This window comes from Odocoileus virginianus, chromosome 5 (assembly GCF_023699985.2).
Source record: "Odocoileus virginianus isolate 20LAN1187 ecotype Illinois chromosome 5, Ovbor_1.2, whole genome shotgun sequence".
Taxonomy (NCBI): Eukaryota; Metazoa; Chordata; class Mammalia; order Artiodactyla; family Cervidae; genus Odocoileus; species Odocoileus virginianus.
This window is the reverse complement of record NC_069678.1, coordinates 63,482,703-63,504,170: the sequence shown is the minus strand read 5'-3', so window position 1 is coordinate 63,504,170 and position 21,468 is coordinate 63,482,703. Positions and strand designations below refer to the sequence as shown.

The following is a 21,468-nucleotide window of genomic DNA, read 5'->3' as shown; positions in this document are numbered from 1 at the left end:
ATTTGTATAAATAGAATTTGAATAATATATTCACATAGCCTTATTAAATGCTTCTAGTCATTCTAACTTATTGAGATGCTAGACTTATTAATTCTAGAGTTGTTCCTTGCTATTTTTAAGTAAGAAAAATACTTTTTTGACCTATAGGTAAAATGTGCCAATTTTCCCCTAAAATTTAGCACTGCATAGCTTGTGGGTTCTTAGTTCACTGACCAGGGTTTGAACTTGTACCCTTGGCAATGAAACCATGGAGCCCTCACCACTAGACCATGAGGGAATTCTCTGAATTAATTAATTGATTAATCTTTTGAGTATGAAACTGTTTTATTTTCCAATCTAGCAAGTCCTAGTTTTTCTAAATTTCCTTTATTTTATTTTTGGCCTCACCAAATAGCACATGGAATCTTAGTTCCCCAAGGACCAGGGATCAAACTTGAATTCCCTGCATTGGGAGCATGGACTCTTAACCACTTGACCACCAGGGAAGTCCTGAAGAGCTAACCTTTTGAGGTTCATTTCCTGACTGGAGGACTAGGGAATAAGGAACTTGAAATTATCCATTTTCCTTGACTGTCCCCTTCCCCCGTTTCTCCATCTTTCTCTTTGGTTTAATGTTTGTTGTTTGGGCACTATGCTCAGCTAAATCTTGGTATCTTTTTTTTTTTCCCCCTGCAGGCTACTTCCTAGAGATAAAAATCAATATTTAACTGGAAACGAAGCATCAATTAAAATCCTCTCAAACTCCTAATTCCAAATAATTGATTATATTTCTCTGATCAAGAAAAGAAGTGATTCACTGCATGTTAAAAGTATTCCTGTGTTAGTATTCCTGTATTTTTTTCCTCTTCCTGAATTCGAAGAAAAAATATGGAGAAGTGGTACTTGATGACAGCTGCAGTCTTACTAGGACTAACAGTACGGTGGACAGTTTCTCTTAATTCTTACTCAGGTAACACATTTTTCATTTAATAGGTGAATTTTTTTTGAATCTTTCTTTTTGTCTGTTTTTTGAGGTTTTTTGTTTTTGGTAATAGTTTATAGTTTTCTGACCAAGACAGAGAAGAATTTCAGGTTATATTAGTGTAGTCAAGAAAAGGCTCTTAAATGTCTAATGCTAATAAATAGAATTTGTATAAGAGCTAAATAGAAGCACAGGCTTTGTAGTATGAGAAAAGAAAGATGTATTCTAACTGGGAAGGTGACAAATTGAGAAACAGTTATCTCTTAGCTGTTGAAGAGAGAAATGAGCTACTACTTCAAAGGGGGAGTGGAATCAAAGAAGGATTTTGTTTGTTTAGGGTAGAGAAGGCTTGTGTATGCATGCTAAGTTGCTTCACTTGTGTCCGCCTCTTTGCGATGCTATAGACTGTAGCCTGCCAGGCTCCTCTGTCCATAGGATTCTCCAGACAAAGATACTGGGAATAGGTTGCCATGTCCTCCTCCAGGGGATCTTCCCTACCCAGGGATCAAACCCGAATCTGTTGTGTCTCCTGCATTGGCAGGCACGTTCTTTACCACTAATGCCACCTGGAAAGCTCAGGTAGAGAAGGATATTACTACCTTGAAAGGAAGAGAGCAGTGGAGAATAAGATTGGGAATGATGAGAGAGAAACGGAGTAGGGGTGGGATTGATGGAGTCTGGTCCTGGAGATTGGGGCTGGGATTAAATTTAACCTTGTGAATATTTATTTGATACCTCTCCTATTCCAGGCACTATGCTAAGGGCTAGACATTTAAGGTGAATATCTAATACTTAAAGGGGTCTCCATTTTAGTAGGTAAGTAGTCACAGTCAGTTCAGTTCAGTCGCTCAGTCGTGTCTGACTCTTTGCAACACCATAGTGGACTGCAGCACACCAGGCCTCCCTGTTCATCACCAACTCCCAGAGTTTACTCAAACTCATGTCCATTGAGTTGGTGATGCCATCCACACCATCTCATCCTCTGTCGTCCCCTTCTCCTCCTGCCTTCAGTCTTTCACAATATCAGGGTCTTTTCAGATGAGTCAGTTCTTTGCATCAGGTGGCCAAAGTATTGGAGTTTCAGCTTCAGCATCAGTCCTTCCAATGAATATTCAGGACTGATTTCCTTTAGGATGGACTGGTATGATCTCCTTGTAATCCAAGGGACTCTCAAGAGTCTTTGCCAACACCACTGTTCAAAAGCATCAATTCTTTGGCATTCAGCTTTCTTTATAGTCCAACTCTCACATCCATACATGACTACTGAAAAAACTGTAGCCTTGACTAGCCGGACCTTTGTTGGCAAAATAATGTCTCTGCTTTTTAATATGCTGTTTAGGTTGGTCAAAATTTTCCTTCCAAGGAGCAAGCGTCTTTTAATTTCATGGCTACAGTCACCATCTGCTGTGATTTTGGAGCCCCCCAAAATAAAGTCTGTCACTGTTTCCACTGTTTCCCCATCTATTTGTCATGAAGTGATGGGACCGGATGCCATGATCTTAGTTTTCTAAATGTTCAGCTTTAAGCAAACTTTTTTCTCTCCTCTTTCACTTTCATCAAGAAGCTCTTTAGTTTTTCATCACTTTCTGCCATAAGGGTGGTGTCATCTGCATATCTGAGGTTATTGATATTTCTCCCAGCAACCTTGATTCTAGCTTGTGCTTCATCCATCCCAGCATTTCTCATGATGTACTCTGCATATAAGTTAAATAAACAAGGTGACAATACACAGCCTTGACATACTCCTTTTCCTATTTGGAACCAGTCTGTTGTTCCATATCCAGTTCTAACTGTTGCTTCCTGACCTGCATACAGGTTTCTCAAGAAGCAGGTCAGGTGGTCTGGTATTCCCATCTCTTTAAGAATTTTCCAGTTTATTGTGATCCACACAGTCAAATGCTTTGGCATAGTCAATAAAGCAGAAGTAGATGTTTTTCTGGAATTCTCTTGCTTTTTCGATGATCCAGCGGATGTTGGCAATTTGATCTCTGGTTCCTCTGCCTTTTCTAAAACCAGCTTGAACATCTGGAATTTCACAGTTCACGGTGTTGAAGGCTGGCTTAGAGAATTTTGAGTCACAATACAATGTGATATTTAAATGTTGAAATATGTGTGAGTTTCAGTGTTAACATAGAAAATGATCAGGATGCATTGCAGAAAACTTTATACAGGATGGCATATGAATTCAAGGTTTGAAAGATAAGTTGGAATTTGCTACGCAAATAAAATGGGGAATGTATTCTAGACCATAGAACATGTGCAGAGATATGGTAGGTGGCATGAGAGCATGGTTGTAAATATTTGGTATTAGATAGCATAAAAAGACAGAGAAGGCAATGGCACCCCACTCCAGTACTCTTGCCTGGAAAATCCCATGGATGGAGGAGCTTGGTAGGCTGCAGTCCACTGGGTCGCTAGGAGTCGGACATGATTGAGCAACTTCACTTTCACTTTTCACTTTCATGCATTGGAGAAGGAAATGGCAACCCAGTCCAGTGTTCCTGCCTGGAGAATCCCAGGGATGGGGGAGTCTGATGGGGTCACACAGAGTAGGAGACAACTGAAGTGACTTAGTAGCAGCAGCAGCAGCATAAAAAGAAGGAAAGAAAGGATAAGGAGGCATGGCTGGAGATTTGGCTATGTAGTTAGCTGTGTTTTAGAAAAATAACTTATTTTTCACTATTTTATTATTGTTACGAAAAATGATTGTAGGAAGAAAGTTGGATAAAGACACAAATGAGACAATCATAATAATAGAGGTTGGAGTTACTATTTTATAAGTATTTACCAAATGCTAGACATCGAGTACTTTCCTTAATATCACAACCACTGAAGATAGGTATTATTTCTAATTTAGAAATGGAAAATGAGACAACTGATAAATAACAATTGGAACTCAAATATATTTTATTCCAGAGTCAGCGCTTTGACTCTGCTCTGTGGGGTCTTAGTTCCCTAATACCAGGTATTGAATCTGAGCCAGAGCAGTACAAGTGCCAAGTCTTAATCACTGGACCATCAGGGAATTCCCCATATATGTCTTTTTTAAAAATCAGATTGTTAAATTCCTGGATTTTAATTGGAGTTCTATACTATACCATTGATTAATTTGGGTGAATTGGCAATCATTAACATAGTAAGGCTTCTAATTCATTAAGATGGTGTATTTCTCCATTTATTTAAATCTTTAATGTTTTTCAACAAAATTTTATAGTTTTCTACATGAAAGTTTTACTCATCTTTTCTTAGGTGTATTGCTAGATATCTTATATATTTTTCCCCTCCCCATTGTAGGTGGTATCTCTTTAAAAATTGCTTATCTAAATGCTTGTTCCAGGGGAATGAAAATGTGGTTGAGTTGCTAATATTTGGCAACCTTCCAAAAATTATAATTTACCTGAAGTATGTTTTGAAGTGAAATGAAAGTTGCTCAGTCATGTCTGACTCTTTGTGACCCTGTGGACTATACAGTCCATGGAATTCTTTAAGCCAAAATGGTGGAGTGGGTGGGTAGCCTTTCCCTTCTCCAGGGGATCTTCCCAACCTGGGGATCAAAGCCAGGCCTCCCACATTGCAGGCACATTCTTTACCTGCTGAGCCACAAGGGAAGCCCATGTTTTGAAACTTCTGTGTATGAAAAAGTGGTCTGTGAATTAGAGTATTATTTCCTCTTTTTTACTCCCTATCCTTTTTCTTGTCTTCTTAATTCTAGTACTTTATTACAGTGTTGAATAGAAGTAATGATTCAGGCGTCTTTAGCTTGTTCTTTATTTTAACAGGTGCGCTTTTAATTTATCATTGAATATGTTTTTGTTCTTTCTAGCATTGAACCAACCTTGCATTCCTGACATTACTCTGTTTGTGATATATTCCCTTTTTTAAAAAGTATACTTTTAAAAAAAGTATATTGCAGATTGGCTTATTAATTAATTATGATTTTATCATAAATCATAAAATTTATGATTTTATCATCCATGCTCACAAATCAAATTGACTTGCAGTTTTACTTTTTGAAATTCCTTTGTCAAATTTGTTATCAACAACATGTTAGCCACATAAACTGAATTAGGGAGTATACCCTCTTTTCCTGCAATCTGGAATAGTATTCAGAATTGAAATTGTTTGTGATTCATTTATTATTTTTTTGGTTGTGCCATGTGACTTGTAGAATCCTAGTTTCCTGACCAGGGGTTGAACCTGTGCCCCTCTGCAGTGGAAGCGCAGTCCTGTGGAAACACCAGGGAAGTCCCATGGAATTGTTTGTAGTTTAAGTGCTTGGTTAGAACTTGCTAACAAAATTATTTGGGTCTAAAATTCTCTTTGTGGGAAAATATTCAGTGATTTAAATTCCTTAATGATTATAGAACATTTGGGCTTTCTGTTTCCTCTTGATTTATTTTATAATTTATATTTTTCTAGGAATTTGCCCATTTCAACTGAGCTTTAAAATGTATTGTGAAAGTCGCTCAGTCGTGTCTGATTCTTTGTGACCCCATGGACTATAACAGTCCATGGAATTCTCTCGGCCAGAATACTGGAGTGGATAGCCTTTCCCTTTTCCAGGGGATCTTTCCAATCCAGGGATTGAACTCAGGTCTCCCGAATAGCAGGTGATTCTTTACCAGCTGAGCCATAAGGGAAGCCCAAGAATACTGGAGTGGGTAGCCTGTTCCTTCTCCAGGGGATCTTCCCGACCTAGGAATCGAACTAGGGCCTCCTGCATTGCAGGCGGATTCTTTACCAACTGAGCTATCAGGGAAGCACCAAAATGTGTTGTTGGGGAGGGATAAATTGGGAGACTGGGGTTGACATATACACTCTACTGTATATAAAAGAATTATTGAGGACCTACTGTATAGCTTAGGTAACTCTATTCAATGCTCTGTAATAACCTATATCTAAAAAGAATCTAAAAAAGAGTGGCTATATATATATATATGTACATATATATGGATATATATATATGTATAACTGACTCACTCTCCTATACAACAGAAAGTAACACAACATAGTAAATCAACTATACTCTAATAAAAATTAAAATAAAAAATAAAATGTATTGACATAAATGACCATGTTTTCTTACCTTTTACATCTTTGCTGTATAACTAGTTATGGTTCCTTTTTCATTTCAGATATGGTTTATGTTGATTCATTTTTAAAAATCAGCCTTACTAGACATTGATTGATTTTATTAGTGTTTTCGAAAGATTAATTTGAGCTTTCCTTATCCTCTCTGTAGTATGCTTGGCTTTATTCTTACATTAGCTGTTCAGCAGACGCTTTAGCCTATTAAGTTTCAGTCATTTCTTTCTAATTAAGTCATTTAGGCTATACATTTTCTTTCAAGTACCACCCTACAGGTAATATTTTCTATTACTTTCTATTGTGATTTTGCTTTGACTCATGAATAATTTGAAAGTATATTTAAACATTTTAAAATATTTAAGCTTTAACAGTGATCTCTTTGATATTTTAAATTTAATTGTATAGCAGAAAATAACAACAGAAAGTCTTTATGTATGGGACTAATTCTTTGAAATGTGTTGAAACTTGGGCTAGTATGTGATCAATTTTTTGAAATGTTCTGTGTGTGCTTAATATGTATATATTCTCCAGTTCAATAATCTGCACATACCATTTACTCAATATCAATTGTTTTGATGCAGTTTTTTTATATTCTTACTGATTCTTGCTAAATTGATCTATGAGTTATTGAGAGAGTGGCAGTTTCTTTTTGTAGTTTTGTCAATTTCCTTTTGAATATTTTGAATCCATATAATTAGGTGATTTAGAATTTTTTTCCTTGTGAGTTGAATTTTACATCACTTTCATGTCCTTGTGTATTTACAGTAATGCTTTTGTCTTAAAGTCTGTTTTCTCTAAAATTAATTCTGCCTTACTAGTTTTCTTTAGCTTATTTTTTGCTTGTTATATCTTTTTCTATTTTTTTTACCCTCTACCTCTGAATCCCTGTTAGACAGATTCAAATCTGTCTAACCAATTCCCCTCCCTAATTCCATTTTGTCTCTCTTCCTGGCTTGGAGGCTATACTTTATTTTGTCCTTTCAGAACTTATTCGATATTTTTCATATACATATTTAGCTTAACAAAATCTGTAATGCCGTCTTGAACAAGGCTCGGGCCTTAGAAACGTTTTCACTATAGTTACAAATCTTTACTTCCTGCCTCAAATTAAAATGGTATTATTGTCTAAGATTTTATCTCTTTCATGATTTTAGGTGTTAGTCACTGTTGTTTTATATAACTAATATTTACTTAGGTTTACCTTCATTTTCTTTGTCCGTCTTACACAGCACATCTTTCTTTGAGATCCTTTTCTTTCTTCCTGAAGGACGTCTTCGGAAGAGTTTTTTTGAGAGTCTGTTGGCAAACTCCATTTATTTTTTTTAAATATTTATTTATTTATTTATTTGCAAACTCCATTTTTGACTGAAAATACCTTTATCTTCCTCTTTGTTGTGAAGTTTTTATGGGTATTGCATTCTGTATTAGTTATTTTCTCGTAATATCAATACTTCAAAAATCTTCTTTTATTGTTTTCTAGTTTCTGTTGCTGATGTTCAGACGTCAGCTGTCATTTTCATTGTCTTTCCTTAGTTGATGATACGTCTTTTCTCTCGCTGCAGTTGCACTGTGGTATGTCTCCATGTGAATATTGAAAAATGGACCCTCTTAGGAGTTTTGGTTTCTGTCTCTAGGGAGTGGTACCTTCTGCTTCTTTAGAAAACGCTCAGCCATTGTCCCTTCTCATTCCTTCTCTTTCTTGTAGAACTCTGGTGGAAATATATCTTTGTTCTTTTATCCTTCAACAGATACGCGTTGGACACTCACTTTGTGCCACCTGTAGGTGGTATAACAGAGAATAATTTTGTTATCTCTTCAAATACTACTTCTCTGTCATTTCTAATCTCCTTGTGCAAAGTCTTATTAGATATGTGTTGGGTCTTTTCATTCTTTCCTCTATTGCTTTTATTTTGCATCTTATAGTTTCTTCATACTGCTTTCTTTACAATCATCAGATCTGTCTTCCTGTTCATTACTTTTCTAATTGTGTTTGATCTGTTTTTTTACTTGTCTATTGAGTTTTCGGATTTCAGCTATTATGTTTTTAATTTCCACAGCTTCTACTTGTTTCCTGTTTGGATCTTCTTGATCTTTCTGATCATCTCTTATTCTTCAGCATACTCTCAGTGTGTTCTGTTTTGTCTTTAAATATACTAACCATGCTTATTTTATATTACCTATCAGAAAATTCTGGTATCTGACATCTGATTTCATAATTTGTTTCTGATGAGTCTTGCTCACAGTATTTTGTTTCTTTATGAGGTTAGTGATTTTTTTAAAATTGTGAGCTCATATTACCTAGTACTTATATCTTGTGGAAATTCTTTGAGGCCTGAGTTTACTGTGTATTTTTTCACAGAGGGTTTGTGTTGCCTCCTGCCAGGTACCTGGGCACATTTAACAAAAGTCAAACCAGATTCTCATCTCAAGATTTCTTTGGCATATACTTCACATGAATTCAGGTCCCAAACAGGGTGAGTGTCGGCATATGGTTAGGAATTTTGGGGAGACCTCTTTTTTCATGTACTACTGAGAGCCAACCTAGAGATAAATATTATCTTCACCATCTCGTCAAAGGTTTTGTGTTTATCCTAGTAGAGATTTTTCTGACACTGAATTCCTGTCTGTTCAAGTACAAAGCTTTGCCTCCTTACTCATGGTGTTGAGCTGGTCAGTACCTTGTGTAGCAGCCACTTAAAGATCTTTGGATACCCTCAGGACAAATGCTTACTCTTCTGGGTCTACCCTTTTTTTGTTTGTTTGTTTCTGGACTCTAAAGAATTCTCTTATTTTGCTGCTAATTCAGCCATACATTAAAATTGTATATGTATAACATATAAAATAAATACTTAAAAAATATGTACTTTTCCTGTACTGGAGGTGCTTTTCTGACCTTCTGTGTCTTCCATGTTGCAGGAAACTAGTTTCATCTGTATTTTTTAAAGAACCACAGTTTCTTTTGATGTTTACAAAAGGTTGATACAGATGATGGTTGAAGCCACAGAGTTGGGAGTGTGTGTATTGTGAAAACAGATTTAACCACTGAGAAAACAGATTTAACTGTGGAGAAGAGGGAATGGTTAAGGGTGACTGAGAAGAAATGATGTAGGATTAGAGCCTAGAGGAGTTACTATCCTGGAAGCCAGGAAATCAGGGAATTGTAAGAAATAAGGACTAGCTAACTGTCAAATTCTTGACATGTCAAATAGAATGAAAATTTAAAATAGACAGAGGATCACTAGGAGGCCATTGTGAGCCTCCTAATTATCAGACCATAAATGACTAAGTGGGAATTAATAAGTAGACTTAGCAGCTTTTAGGAACTTTGTTAGTGAATGGAAGGAGGGAGATACTTGGTAGCTGGAATGGGTTATGGAGGGCTAAGGAAAAACCCAATTAAAAGTTGTCTTTGGAAATATGTAAGACAAATATCATGTGATGTCATATATATGTGGAATCAAAATGAACTTACTTAAAAACTCACAGACTTGCAGACACAGAAAACAAATTTACAGTTACCAAAGGGGAAAGGGTGGGAGGGATACTCAGAAGGTTGGGAATAACATATATATATACTACTATATATAAAATAGATAATAAGCACATACTTTATAGCACAGGAAATTATATTCAATATCTTGAATAATCTATAAGGGAAAAGAATCTGAAAAAGTAGATATACATGTATGTTTAACTGAATCTCTTTGTTGTACACCTGAAACTAACACAGCATTGTAAATCAACTATACTTCAAAAAAAGTTAAACCTTCCTCTTAAACTGTCTTCTAAGAAAGTCAACAGGACAAGAGTACTTTTGGATTACTCTGTAAGAAGAGTATTGTTACTGTACATGGAAATATTTGTAGCATTATTGTAGATGGTTGTTATATTTTTTTTTTAAATCATTTTTCAGATGAGAAAGATAGAAATGCCAAAATGGTTATTCTGTCAAGAGTTCCCAACCCTGTCGTAAAGAGTGTTAACACCATTCGCATGTGACAAACTTCTGTATCACAGGAGATTGGGAGGATTACTTAAAGGGCGCAACATCTGTGTTTCTGTTGAGATTTTTTTCCCTCTATAATTGAAATACTTTTTTGATTATAGTTTGTTTTTAAAATGCTTATTTTAGTTTGCTTTTCGTTTTGCTTAAGATCGTAATTAGGAAACACTAGAGTGAGGAAGCTCAGGTGAGCTTGCTTAGTATTAGTCCATTATTTCTCCTTTGGAGATGCACATACTGTATAGTTTCTCTCCGCTTACCCATTGTTATTTGTAATGTTTCTTCTCACTCACTGGGAACATATAAAAGGGGAATTATTAGGGAAAATTTTAGCCGTATTCTCTTCTCTTAGAATGTTTAAAATTTCAATGTAAAGTCAATTAGTACATATTGTTATCAAAGAAACTACTTGTTTTTTAAATTCTAACATAATTCTGAACAATTCAGCAATTAATAAAATGAACATTTAAATGGCACTTAAGCTCATTTTCCTAAGAATGAGACAAAATTGGAGCTTTGTAAATGTACATTAATATGTTTTCTTTATGTAATTCTGAATCTCATGTAAATGAATATGTAGAATTAATCACAGTAGAAGGAATCCTTTTTGCCCTTCCCAAGTGAAGCTCCCTTAGGTGCAGTTGGGTTGTCCTTCTGGGTTGCTTTAAGGGCACTTTAGCAGTTTTAAAAACTTAAGTACTAATTTCATAGCCAGTGTCAGCTGAATTTATTGAAGTAGGTCAGACTCTGGATAGAAACTTGTTTCTCAACCCTAAAGAGAGTCATTATCCATTCTTCTATTTGTTAGAGAATGGTAATAAATTCCTCCACATTGACCACAAGTCTAGAGCAATTTAAGAAAATCTAGATAGTTGGATTTTTTTCAGGTATAGAAAATTACTTAAGATGCTGTATGACTTTTATTATCCCAGTAGACCAAAAAACAAAGAAAAACAAAAGAAACAATAAAAATCAATTCCTATCTTCCCATAGACAGTAGCTGTATGCTTAAAAAGAGAAACATACCCACCAGTGTACATACGTACATCTGTAAAATGCACATGCAAGGATGCAGTTAATTCATTGGGGAATTGTTTTCCTTTTTTAAAAAAATTCTAGGTTAATTTCCCATTCTGTTCAGTTAACAGAACAAGTTTTAATTGAAAGTATATACTGTATGTCTCAAAATATGTTTCCTTTGAACTCTGGAAAAATCACATTCTGTGTCCATTGGCTAAAATTCTCACTTGGGTCGCTATTAGAAAATAGTATAATCATGTGACAAAATATATGATACTGAAAACATAAATATCATGAGAAGTCAATTTTTTTCCTTTTTAAAAACCTGCTTTACTTACCTATTTCGATTTCTGCTTTTTTAATAGGCCGTTTGTTAAACAAAAGGAGATACTGCTCTGAGATACTGTGGTAACAGGTTTTCAATTCACTAAACAATTGATAGACTTCATTTGGTGTTTATTTTTTGTAATGTCTCTTGTCTTCTATTTCTTACTCAAGTCATGATTTTATATGTATTCAAATCATTTATTCTTTGACAAGGACTCAGGCACTGAGATTAAACAGCCATGAGTTTGAATGTTACTGTGTCTTACTGACTGTGTGACGCTGCACAAGTTATTTTAAAATTTCAGAGTTTTAGTCTCCTCATCAGTAAAATGCTGATAAAATCATAGGTTGAGGATCAAATGAGTTACATCTAAAGTTCTTGGCACTTTATTTTGCTCTTAAGTACTTAAAAATGTTTTCACTACTGAAGTTGCTAATAATTCTTTTTCCGTAATCACACTGAGAATCCCTGGCCTCATGTAAGGAGAGTAAGTACTTCACTACTTGTTTGAATAATAAAATATAATATAGAGGTTTGATGAGTAATGCTTAAAATATATTGTTGTTGTTGTTCAGTCACCAAATCATGTCAACTCTGCGACCCCAAGGACTGCAGCACACCGGGCTTCCCTGTCCTTTACTCTGTCCTGGAGTTTGCTCAGATTCATGTCTATTGAGTCAGTGATGCTATCTAACCATATTATATATCTATATAAGTGTGATGTCTATAGTTTGCCCTTCTGAGAAGTCAATAATTAATGATCAGCATGCTTTTAATTTATAAAGGAAGGTTTTGTGGCGAATTTGGCAGTTGAGATGGTTCCTTAACGTTGGATATGAGTTGATACAAGAGTTATATGAATAGGGAGAGGGAGTAAGCAGCATGAACGGAGGCTTGGAATTTCAAAGTGTCAGATTGTAAGTGAAAGATGTTTTGAGGCAGGAACCAATACACGGGCGTTGTGTTAAAGTAGCCTTGGCATAATTATTGGTCTGCCGTCACAGACTGCTTAGCGTTGCACATTTAGTAAGTGGAAAACCAGAGACTCAAAAATTCAGATCTTTTTTAACTTAAAATCCTTGTTATATCTTATTGATAATATTGACATCCTTGCTACATCATCATTCACAGAGAATCTGCTAGGTGCAATTACATTCTGAGAAAGCAAAAATGAACAAGACATAGTACTTTCCAAGAGAGAGACAGGGGTAGGTTTTTGTGTGTGTATCCATGTGTCTGTACTGTGGGCAATTCTTCGTGGCAGTCACTCACTCTGTATACTCTTTGGAGATGTTAATCTGCTTTCGCCATGATTATCTCATATAGGGCGTATCTCCTTGGTGGAGATGCTAGCATTTAGGGAATAGTGGTATAATACGGCTATTAAAATGCAAAAAAATTACTTAATGTTGTATTTCAAAGCTAGAGAGTTAGAGTAAAAAGTGATAATATGTCATTCACCAATGTGGTACACCTTCCCAATGGATTAATGAATATATGACTACATGTGATTTTTTTACTTGCTGATTGAGAACCTTTGTCTGTACTGTACCTATTCGGGCTTTCTCACAAAATTTTGTAATCAACTGCTAGCTAAATAGTGGTTGTTTACTATTTACTATGTGGAATTACCTTTATGTCATGTAAAATGGTTTAAGGTTAACAACCTAGTTGTTCAGGCAACAACTTGACCAAGTTGTGAGGCAATACACAGTAGGACCTAGGAAAAGAATTACGGAGCTGGTCTGCCTGGGTTCCAGTCCAGACTCTGCTACTCATTACCTTGGTGACCCTTGTTTCTAGTTTGCCAGCTATAAACTGGGGATGATAATAATCTCTACTTCATTGTTGTATTTGGCATGTGGTAGACCCTGTCTATTGTTAGTTATTAAAGATCCATTATCCCTTATTTACAATTTAGAAGTAAACTATAAACTGGCAGTTTTTAATATAATTCATTTGACATCAAACCCTGACCTAATCAATATCTTTGGTTTTTGGTTCTATACTTGACCTTAAGTTATTTATAGTTAGTTTGTAAAAGCTCTTTGTAAAATATAGACGTATGTTATTATAATTGTTTTATGATACTTATTGGACAGTATAGTTTACAGTGTTTCTCATGAAGTAAAAATAAACTTGGATATCTTGATTAGTATTGTCAACTAGTTAATTAAAAGCTAAGTAAAGGATTTCCCCTGGTGGTCTAGTGGTCAAGACTGGGTGCTTCTAGTGCATAGGGTGCAGGTTCCATCCCTGGCCAGAGAACTAAGATCCCACATGCTGCATGGCATGGCCAAAAATAAAAAATAAAAAAAAAATTAAACCTAGTTAGTGTTAATATTTATTGAATGTTTATGCGTACCAGGTACTACACTGAGCATTTGATGTTCATTATCTTCTATATTCCAACGATCCTTTAGGTGTGATAGTGTTGATTCTGTTTTTAATGAGCTGAGGCTGAGAGAGCAAAGGTCATTTGCTCAGGGTCACAGTGTCACTCCGTGTGCTAGCAGGGCTAGAATTCAGACCTCATCTCTGACCTTTGAAGTCACTTCTGTGTCCTTTTCTTCCATCTGTACTATCTTTATAGTTCAGAAAATTTTCATGAGGAAGTAAAGTCACTAGTATACTAAAGTATATATATATATATATATTATATATATATATTATATATATATATTAAGATTCTTTGCTTTATAGAATTTTTTGCCATTTAAGAAAAATACTGAGTCTTTCAGTGAACTGGAGTTAACAAAATTCCAATTTACATGCAACTTTGGGAAATTTATATTGATTGTGTTAAGGGAGGTACTTATATACTCTAAATACTGGGGAGGGGAGTTGCAAATAAACAAAAACTGGCTTTCTTTTAAACAGAAAATGCTCATTTAAAAAGCTTCTGTAGCTGACAGTGGGACCGAAGTTCTGTTTTGTTTATTAGGCGGAGGGAGGCAGTGGCGCTCGCTCATATGGTGAGTGCTCTGCGGAGAACATCTGCTGGTCCCCACTCAGCTTCACGAGCTCCCCTAACATTATCCCACTTGTCACCTCAGTATCTGCCCTTCCTCATTCCTCGAATGTGATCGCCGTAAGTCAATGATAAATAAAGTATAAATTTATTTTGCTTTTTCCCCCCTTATTATTTTAGGTGCTGGAAAGCCCCCTATGTTTGGTGATTATGAAGCTCAGAGACACTGGCAAGAGATTACATTTAATTTACCCATCAAACAATGGTATGGATAATTTTTACTTGATTTTATTGTTTATCAGTCAGTTAATGTAGATTATTTGAAGTTACTTAAAAGGAAAATACACTGTTTCTTCATCTTTAGCATCCTCTCTTCCTATTTATTGAAGTCACATATGTTACCCTGTATATTGTCAGCTCAATTTGAAATTTTATCCTCCTGAAAGTTACCATATACTCAGCTACCAGCTGGAATATGATACTAAACTAGAACTTTAAGGATAGGACACTGTATGCCGTGGAAGCGCCTCAGGATATAAACTGTGAAAGTTTATGGACTAAGAATATTTCTTTTGGCGGTTTCTCCAAAGTTTCTTTGTTGGGAGCGTATGAGATGTAAAGAGGCAGTAGCTTAGTGATGGAGAGTGTGGATGTTCGAGTCAGACTGCCTGTGTATGTTGTGTGTATTAGTGTTCAGACGGAGACTGTATTCTTTACTGGCAGTGTGAGCTTTGGCAAGTTATTTAACTGTCTCTGCCACAGTTTTATCACTCATAGAACAGAAATAATAGAATACATATTTCACTGGGTTATTGTGAAGATTGAATAAAATGATTCACTTAAAGCACTTACACCAGTGCCTGAAGTGTAATGAGCTCTCAATAAATGTTAGCTATAGTTATGTCTTCAAAAAATCTGGGCATTGCCATTTTTGTTGAACATGTTCTGATAATTGATGACAGTATTCTTTTTTACTCATTATGTGCCTGGTAGATTATTTGATTAAACCTGGTTATACAGACTGTTTATATCATTCTCTTGATTGCTTTAGTTACTGCTTTTATTTAACTCCTTTATGAAAAAGAGTTATATATAAGAACTTCACATTGAACTCTATTAATAGGTTGGCTCTATCTACTCCAAATTTGGAGAATTTATAATACAGATCAGCTAAATATTTGATATTCTTTTTTTTTTTGATTGATGTGTGCATATTTGTTTTTTGGTTATTTTTGACCTCACTGCACAGCTTGTAGGATCTTAGTTCCCTGGCCAGGGATTGAATCAGAGGCCATGGCAGTGAAAGCACCAAGTTTTAATGCTTAAATGGTGTGATTTCTTTTTTTTTTGTAGTTTGAAGTTTATTGTTAAATCATTCCTAATGACTGTCATTGAAAAGGATATATCTCAATGGCACAGTTTACAAAACAGAAAATATATACTTGGGACAGGTTCACTATTTTCAACAGTGGATATAAATCTGTATTGGAAATAACATTTCTAATATTTTGAATTGTCTAATTTTGTCAAATTTGATTAGTTTGCCATTTTTGTTACCTAGTAATGTGACTGAAGAATGGTTTCTTATTTTTTTAACTTCACTTTTCCAAGTGTGAAGTCTTTCATGTCTTCATCTAGAAAGTTATAGTCAAAACTTTCAAGTGATATAGTTGTCTGAAATATGAAATCAGAATCTATCAGGTAAAGTTTTAAAATGTCAGTTTTATAATTCTAAATTTTAAAACTTGATTTATTCCATTTCATTATACATAGTTGAAAGTTATAGAGGAAAACAACTTTTTTCTTTAAATGACAATTTTTATAAACCCCAAGATCACATGGCTGCCAAGGCTACCAGCACTGTGACTTTGTACAACCAGGCAGGAATAATAGGAATACCTTATTTTTTATGTCTCTTTTTGTTGTGGAGCAAAATCTTTTCCACCCTTAAAGCAATCATTAATAGAAATGCCTGGCTCAGTGCAGGCATGGTTTATCACCTGGGGTAGAAGGGTCCACCTACCCTGAGTATGTTGCTTTTTAAAACAACATCACAGTTTTATAAGTGAGGAATTGTAGGAATCACTGTTTATTTCAGCATTGTTAAGAGAAGCCTAAATACATTTTGGTAGGGGAATGATTAACTAAAGTACATTTTTCCTATATGCATGTGTACATGTTTTTTCTAGGTAAATTCCTAGAAGCAGAATCTCTCAAGTAGCCAGTTATAATGGATACCAATACCAGAATATCTTATTATTACCAATAATAACACCAGACTTCTAAAATTTCCATTTCCTTGAGTACATGTGATGTTGAGTTTCCTTGGTATCTGACTCTTTGTGACCCCATGGACTATAGCCCACCAGGTTCATCTGTTCATGGAATTTTCCAGGCAAGAATACTGGAGTGGGTTGCCATTTCCTGCTCCAGGGGATCTTCCCAACCCAGGGACCAAACCCACATCTCTTGTGTCTCTGCATTGACAGGCAGATTCTTTGCCATTGTGTCACCTGGGAAGCCCCTGGTGTATTTACTGATCATTAAATTTTTCTAAAATTTGCATATTTTTATATTTCTCCCATGTTACTGATGAACTGCTGATCTTTTTTGTAATGATTTGTGTGATTTGAAGATAAAAAATTACATTAACTTTCTCTGCTGTGTAACAAATGACCACAAAAATAGTAATTACTTAAACATACATTTATTTTTTATTTTTGGCTGCCCTGCATTCCTCATTGCTGTGCCTGGGCTTTCTCTAGTTGTGTCAAGTGGGAGCTACTATCTAGTTGTGGTGCTAAGCTTCTCATTGCTGTGATTTCTCTTGTTGAGGAACATGGGCTCTAGGTGCGCAGGCTTCAGTAGTTGCGGTTCACAGGCTCAGTTACCCCACAGCATGTGGGATCTTCCTGGACCAGGGATCGAACCTGTGTCCCCTCCATTGGCAGGAGGATTCTTAACCACTGTACCTCTAGGGAAGTCCAAAATACACATTTATTATGGAAGTCCATGCACAGCTTATTTCAGTATTATGATCAGAGTCTCCGGAGGCTACAATCCAGTTGTCATCTGAGACTGCAGTCTTATCTGAGGCGCAGCTGGGGAAAGAACCATTTCCAAGTGTCCTCAAGTTATTGGCAGAATTAATTTCCTTGCAACTATAAAACTGAGGGCTTTGGTTTCTTGTTGGAAGCTGCCTTTATCTTCTAGAGTCTCCCTGCAGTTTCTTGCTGTGTGGCATCTCCATTATGCCCACTTACTGAAATGTGACAGTCTTCTTCTTCCAAGTCAGTGAAAGGGAGTACTCTGTAGCTTAGCCAGCAAGGTGGAATCTTACATATATGTAAAACATAAGCATAAGAATGATCGTCCTATCACTTTTTTGGTACTTGGTTGTTTACTAGCAAGTCACATGTCTTATCCACACTCAAGGGGAGGGAATTGATTGTACACACGCATGGCAGGAATACCAGGAGATGGGTTCATAGGGATGACTTTAAAGTCTGTCTGCCGTAGTATTTGGCAGTGTATAATAGTATTCTGCATTTTAATCATTTGTTTTGGTGTGTGTATATGTATAAAATAAATATCTTCTTTCTGTTCTTATCTTTGAATTTTTCTTAAGGTGTTTTTTATTAAATTTTTACATTTGATATATAGACATTCTTTGAACTGTTCTTGAAACTTCTTTAAGTTTGGAACTGTTTTAAAATAGAATATATTTTTGTACAAAGCAAAAATATCCACGATGTATTAGAAAAAATAACATTTTGAAGTTAATGATAACACTTGGACTAATTTTGTAGTTTGTTGTGGCAGCTAGAGTTTTTTTCTGATAAAACACCTACTGAGATTACATGGGAATTCAGTGGGAAAGGACATTCCAATGGTATTTATCCAACTTTTCAGGTGGGTCTAAGACACATAAAGCAGAATTAACTATTTGCTTTGTTTCTACAGGTAGATTTTGAAGCTTTACTTGAAACACTTTTAAGCTATCTTCTTCCATGAATTTCTCTCTTCTTCCTTATGCATTTCCATAAAGATAAGTAGCACAGTTGTTAGCTCTATTATTTCTTCTTCCCAGTCCAACCAGTGGTTTTACTGTTAGTGTATCTTTGCATGCTTACCATCCATGCCTCCTTTGTTATCTCCAGTGGATCTCAATGTTAAAGTAAATGAAAAATAGTTTTTGCCTTAGAAGAAGCTGAAAAACAAATCAAATTGTGTTGTTCAAAATGTGATTTTTTAATTATTTGATGCTTTTCCACTACTGTATCCATCCCAGTGGTTTTGTAGCTAATGACCAATTAGAACTACTATTGGACACTCACTTTGTGTCAGGCAGTTGCTTAACAGTTTTACATGTTTAATTCAGTCCTTCAACAACTCTGTGGGGTAAATACAATAAAACCTTGTGCTAATGCACCCTGTCATTACGTGAATTTGGAAATAACACAGTTTGGTACCTGTGTTCAGGTGACCCTGTTTAGAGAAGTGGGTCCTCTGGTCTCCACTATTGGCCTGGCCCGGCTTCCCAGTTTCAAGCTGTTGAAAGGGACTCCGACTTACATGGAGTTTCTTGGGTTCACTGTATCTTGATTTTGAGTTCCAGCCAGACAGAAACAGGACCCAGGATCGTTCACATGGATGTTGCTGCTGGGGTAGATAATTGTCTCCAGATGGTGCCATGCTGTACTGTGCCCATGGCTGCCTGGCATGCCTTGATCATTTTATTAATCCTCACTCCCTACATACCAACCTACATACTGTGTATCAGACACTAAGAAAAGTAGACTTTTTGAAGATGAATCCAGTTGATCCTTGAACAACATGGGTTTGAACTGTGCAGCTCCGTTTATACATGGATTTCTTTCAATAGTAAATACTGTACTACAGAATCCATGGTTGGTTGAATCCAAGGTTGTGGAACCTAGATCCAGAGAAACCTCGGAGAGAGATAGCTGACTGTAAATTATACTTGGATTTTCAACTGCATGGAGAGTCAGTGCCCCTAATCCATATGTTGTTCAGGGTCAACTGTAGTAGGTTAATTAACTGGATCATGATAAATGCCAACTTAAAAATTTTTTCTTCAGTCTCAGAGTAAGGGATTGTGATGTCAAAAAATTGTGACCCATTTGAAACAGGCTTTTTTTGCTTGTTTGTTTTTTCATACTGTTCATGGGGTTCTCAAGGCAAGACTACTGAAGTGATTTGACTACTTGAAGTGATTTGGTCCTTCTCCAGCGGACCACATTTTGTCAGAACTCTCCACCATGACCCGTCCGTCTTGGGTGGCCCTACAGAGATCAAATTGCCAACACCTATTGGATAATAGAAAAAGCAAGAGAGTTCCAGAGAAGCATATACATCTGCTTTATTGACTATGACAAAGCCTTTGATTGTGTGGACCACAACAAACTGTGGAAAATTCTTCAAGAGATGGGAATACCAGACCACCTGACCTGCCTCTTGAGAAATCTGTATGCAGGTCAGGAAGCAACAGTTAGAACTGGACATGGAACAACAGACTGGTTCCAAATAGGGAAAGGAGTATGTCAAGGCTGTGTATTGTCACCCTGCTTATTTAACTTATATGCAGAGTACATCATGAGAAATGCTGGGATGGATGAAGCACAAGCTGGAATCAAGATTGCCAAGAGAAATATCAATAACCTCAGATATGCAGATGACACCACCCTTATGGCAGAAAGTAAAGAAGAACTAAAGAGCCTCTCTTGATGAAAGTGAAAGAGGAGAGTGAAAAAGTTGGCTTAAAGCTCAACATTCAGAAAACTAAGATCATGGCATCCGGTCCCATCTCTTCATGGCAAATAGATGTGGAAACAGTGGCTGACTTTATTTTTGGGGGCTCCAAAATCACTGCAGAGTGACTGCAGCCATGGAATTAAAAGACGCTTGCTCCTTGAAAGAACAGTTATGACCAACCTAGACAGCATATTAAAAAGCAGAGACATTACTTTGCCAACAAAGGTATGGCTAGTCAAAAATGGTTTTTTCAGTAGTCATGTATGGATGTGAGAGTTGGACTGTGAAGAAAGCTGAGTGCCAGAGAATTGATGCTCTTGAACTGTGGTGTTGGAAAAGATTCTTGAGAGTCCCTCAGACTTCAAGGAGATCCAGCCAGTCCATCCTAAAGGAAATCAGCCCTGAATATTCATTGGAAGGACTGATGTTGAGGCTGAAACTCCAAACAATACTTTGGCCACCTGAGGCGAATAACTGACTCATTAGAAAAGACCCTGATGCTGGGAATGGTTGAAGGTGGGAGGAGAAGGGGACGACAGAGGATGAGATGGTTGGAAGGCATCACTGACTCAGTGGACATGAGTTTGCATAAACTGGGAGTTGTCAATGGACAGGGAGGCCTGGCATGCTGCAGTCCATGGGGTCGCAAAGAGTTGGACACGACTGAGCGACTGAACTGACTGAAACAGGCTTAGGGATAGTGGTTATTTATGTTGTATATAGTTTGGTGTCCATTATTATAAATTATTCTAATGATTGAGATAATTAATTGGATAGAAGAAGCTGTCTAGTTATAAAGATTATAGTTAAGGAGTCTATGTAAATTTATTATAGTCTATGTAGTCTATGTAAATTTTCATTTCTTGAGTCACAGTATTTATATGTAGTTTCTTCCCATTCTAACCAACTGGAAGAGCCTGTTAATTTATGAATTTCACAAATAGTATTTTTCCTTAATTCACAGAATTTTGCATGTAATAGGCTCTCATTAAATGTTGGTTGAATTGTGTTCAAAGTGATATTAATAAGTCTACCTGTTTCATGCAGTATTTCTTTGCAAACCAAATCTTTATATGGTTTTAACATTAATTTTTTACTTTTTAAAATTGTGATTTCACATTGTTTCTGTAATTTTTAGACTGTCAAAAGCAAATTCTCTTTTTTGTTGCATATTTTCTTTTGTATAAGTATTAGTCATTGTTTAAGTTTACTAATAGTAGAATGACAACAAGTTCCAATTTGCCTGTGACAATCTTGGTTTACCTGTAGTGTTATGGCTTAATTATTAATAGCTTCCTCTTTCACTCTTAAGAGTACTTTGG

The 21,468-nt window shown here is 36.0% G+C and overlaps 1 protein-coding gene across 2 annotated transcripts in view; it reads left to right on the top strand.

The window, feature by feature from the left end:
• ALG6 (ALG6 alpha-1,3-glucosyltransferase) overlaps window positions 1-21,468 on the top strand; it is a 52,484-nt gene that overhangs the window by 2,001 nt on the left and 29,015 nt on the right. The window contains exons 1-3 of one of the 2 annotated variants that reach the window (XM_020885579.2): window positions 869-949; window positions 8,433-8,523; window positions 14,552-14,636. In XM_020885579.2, the coding sequence (XP_020741238.2) occupies window positions 8,502-8,523; window positions 14,552-14,636 (107 nt within the window). In that variant the 5' untranslated portion in view covers window positions 869-949; window positions 8,433-8,501. Of the gene's footprint in view, window positions 1-675; window positions 950-8,432; window positions 8,524-14,551; window positions 14,637-21,468 lie in introns of those variants that run through there. The other variant, XM_020885571.2, reaches the window with a different exon arrangement.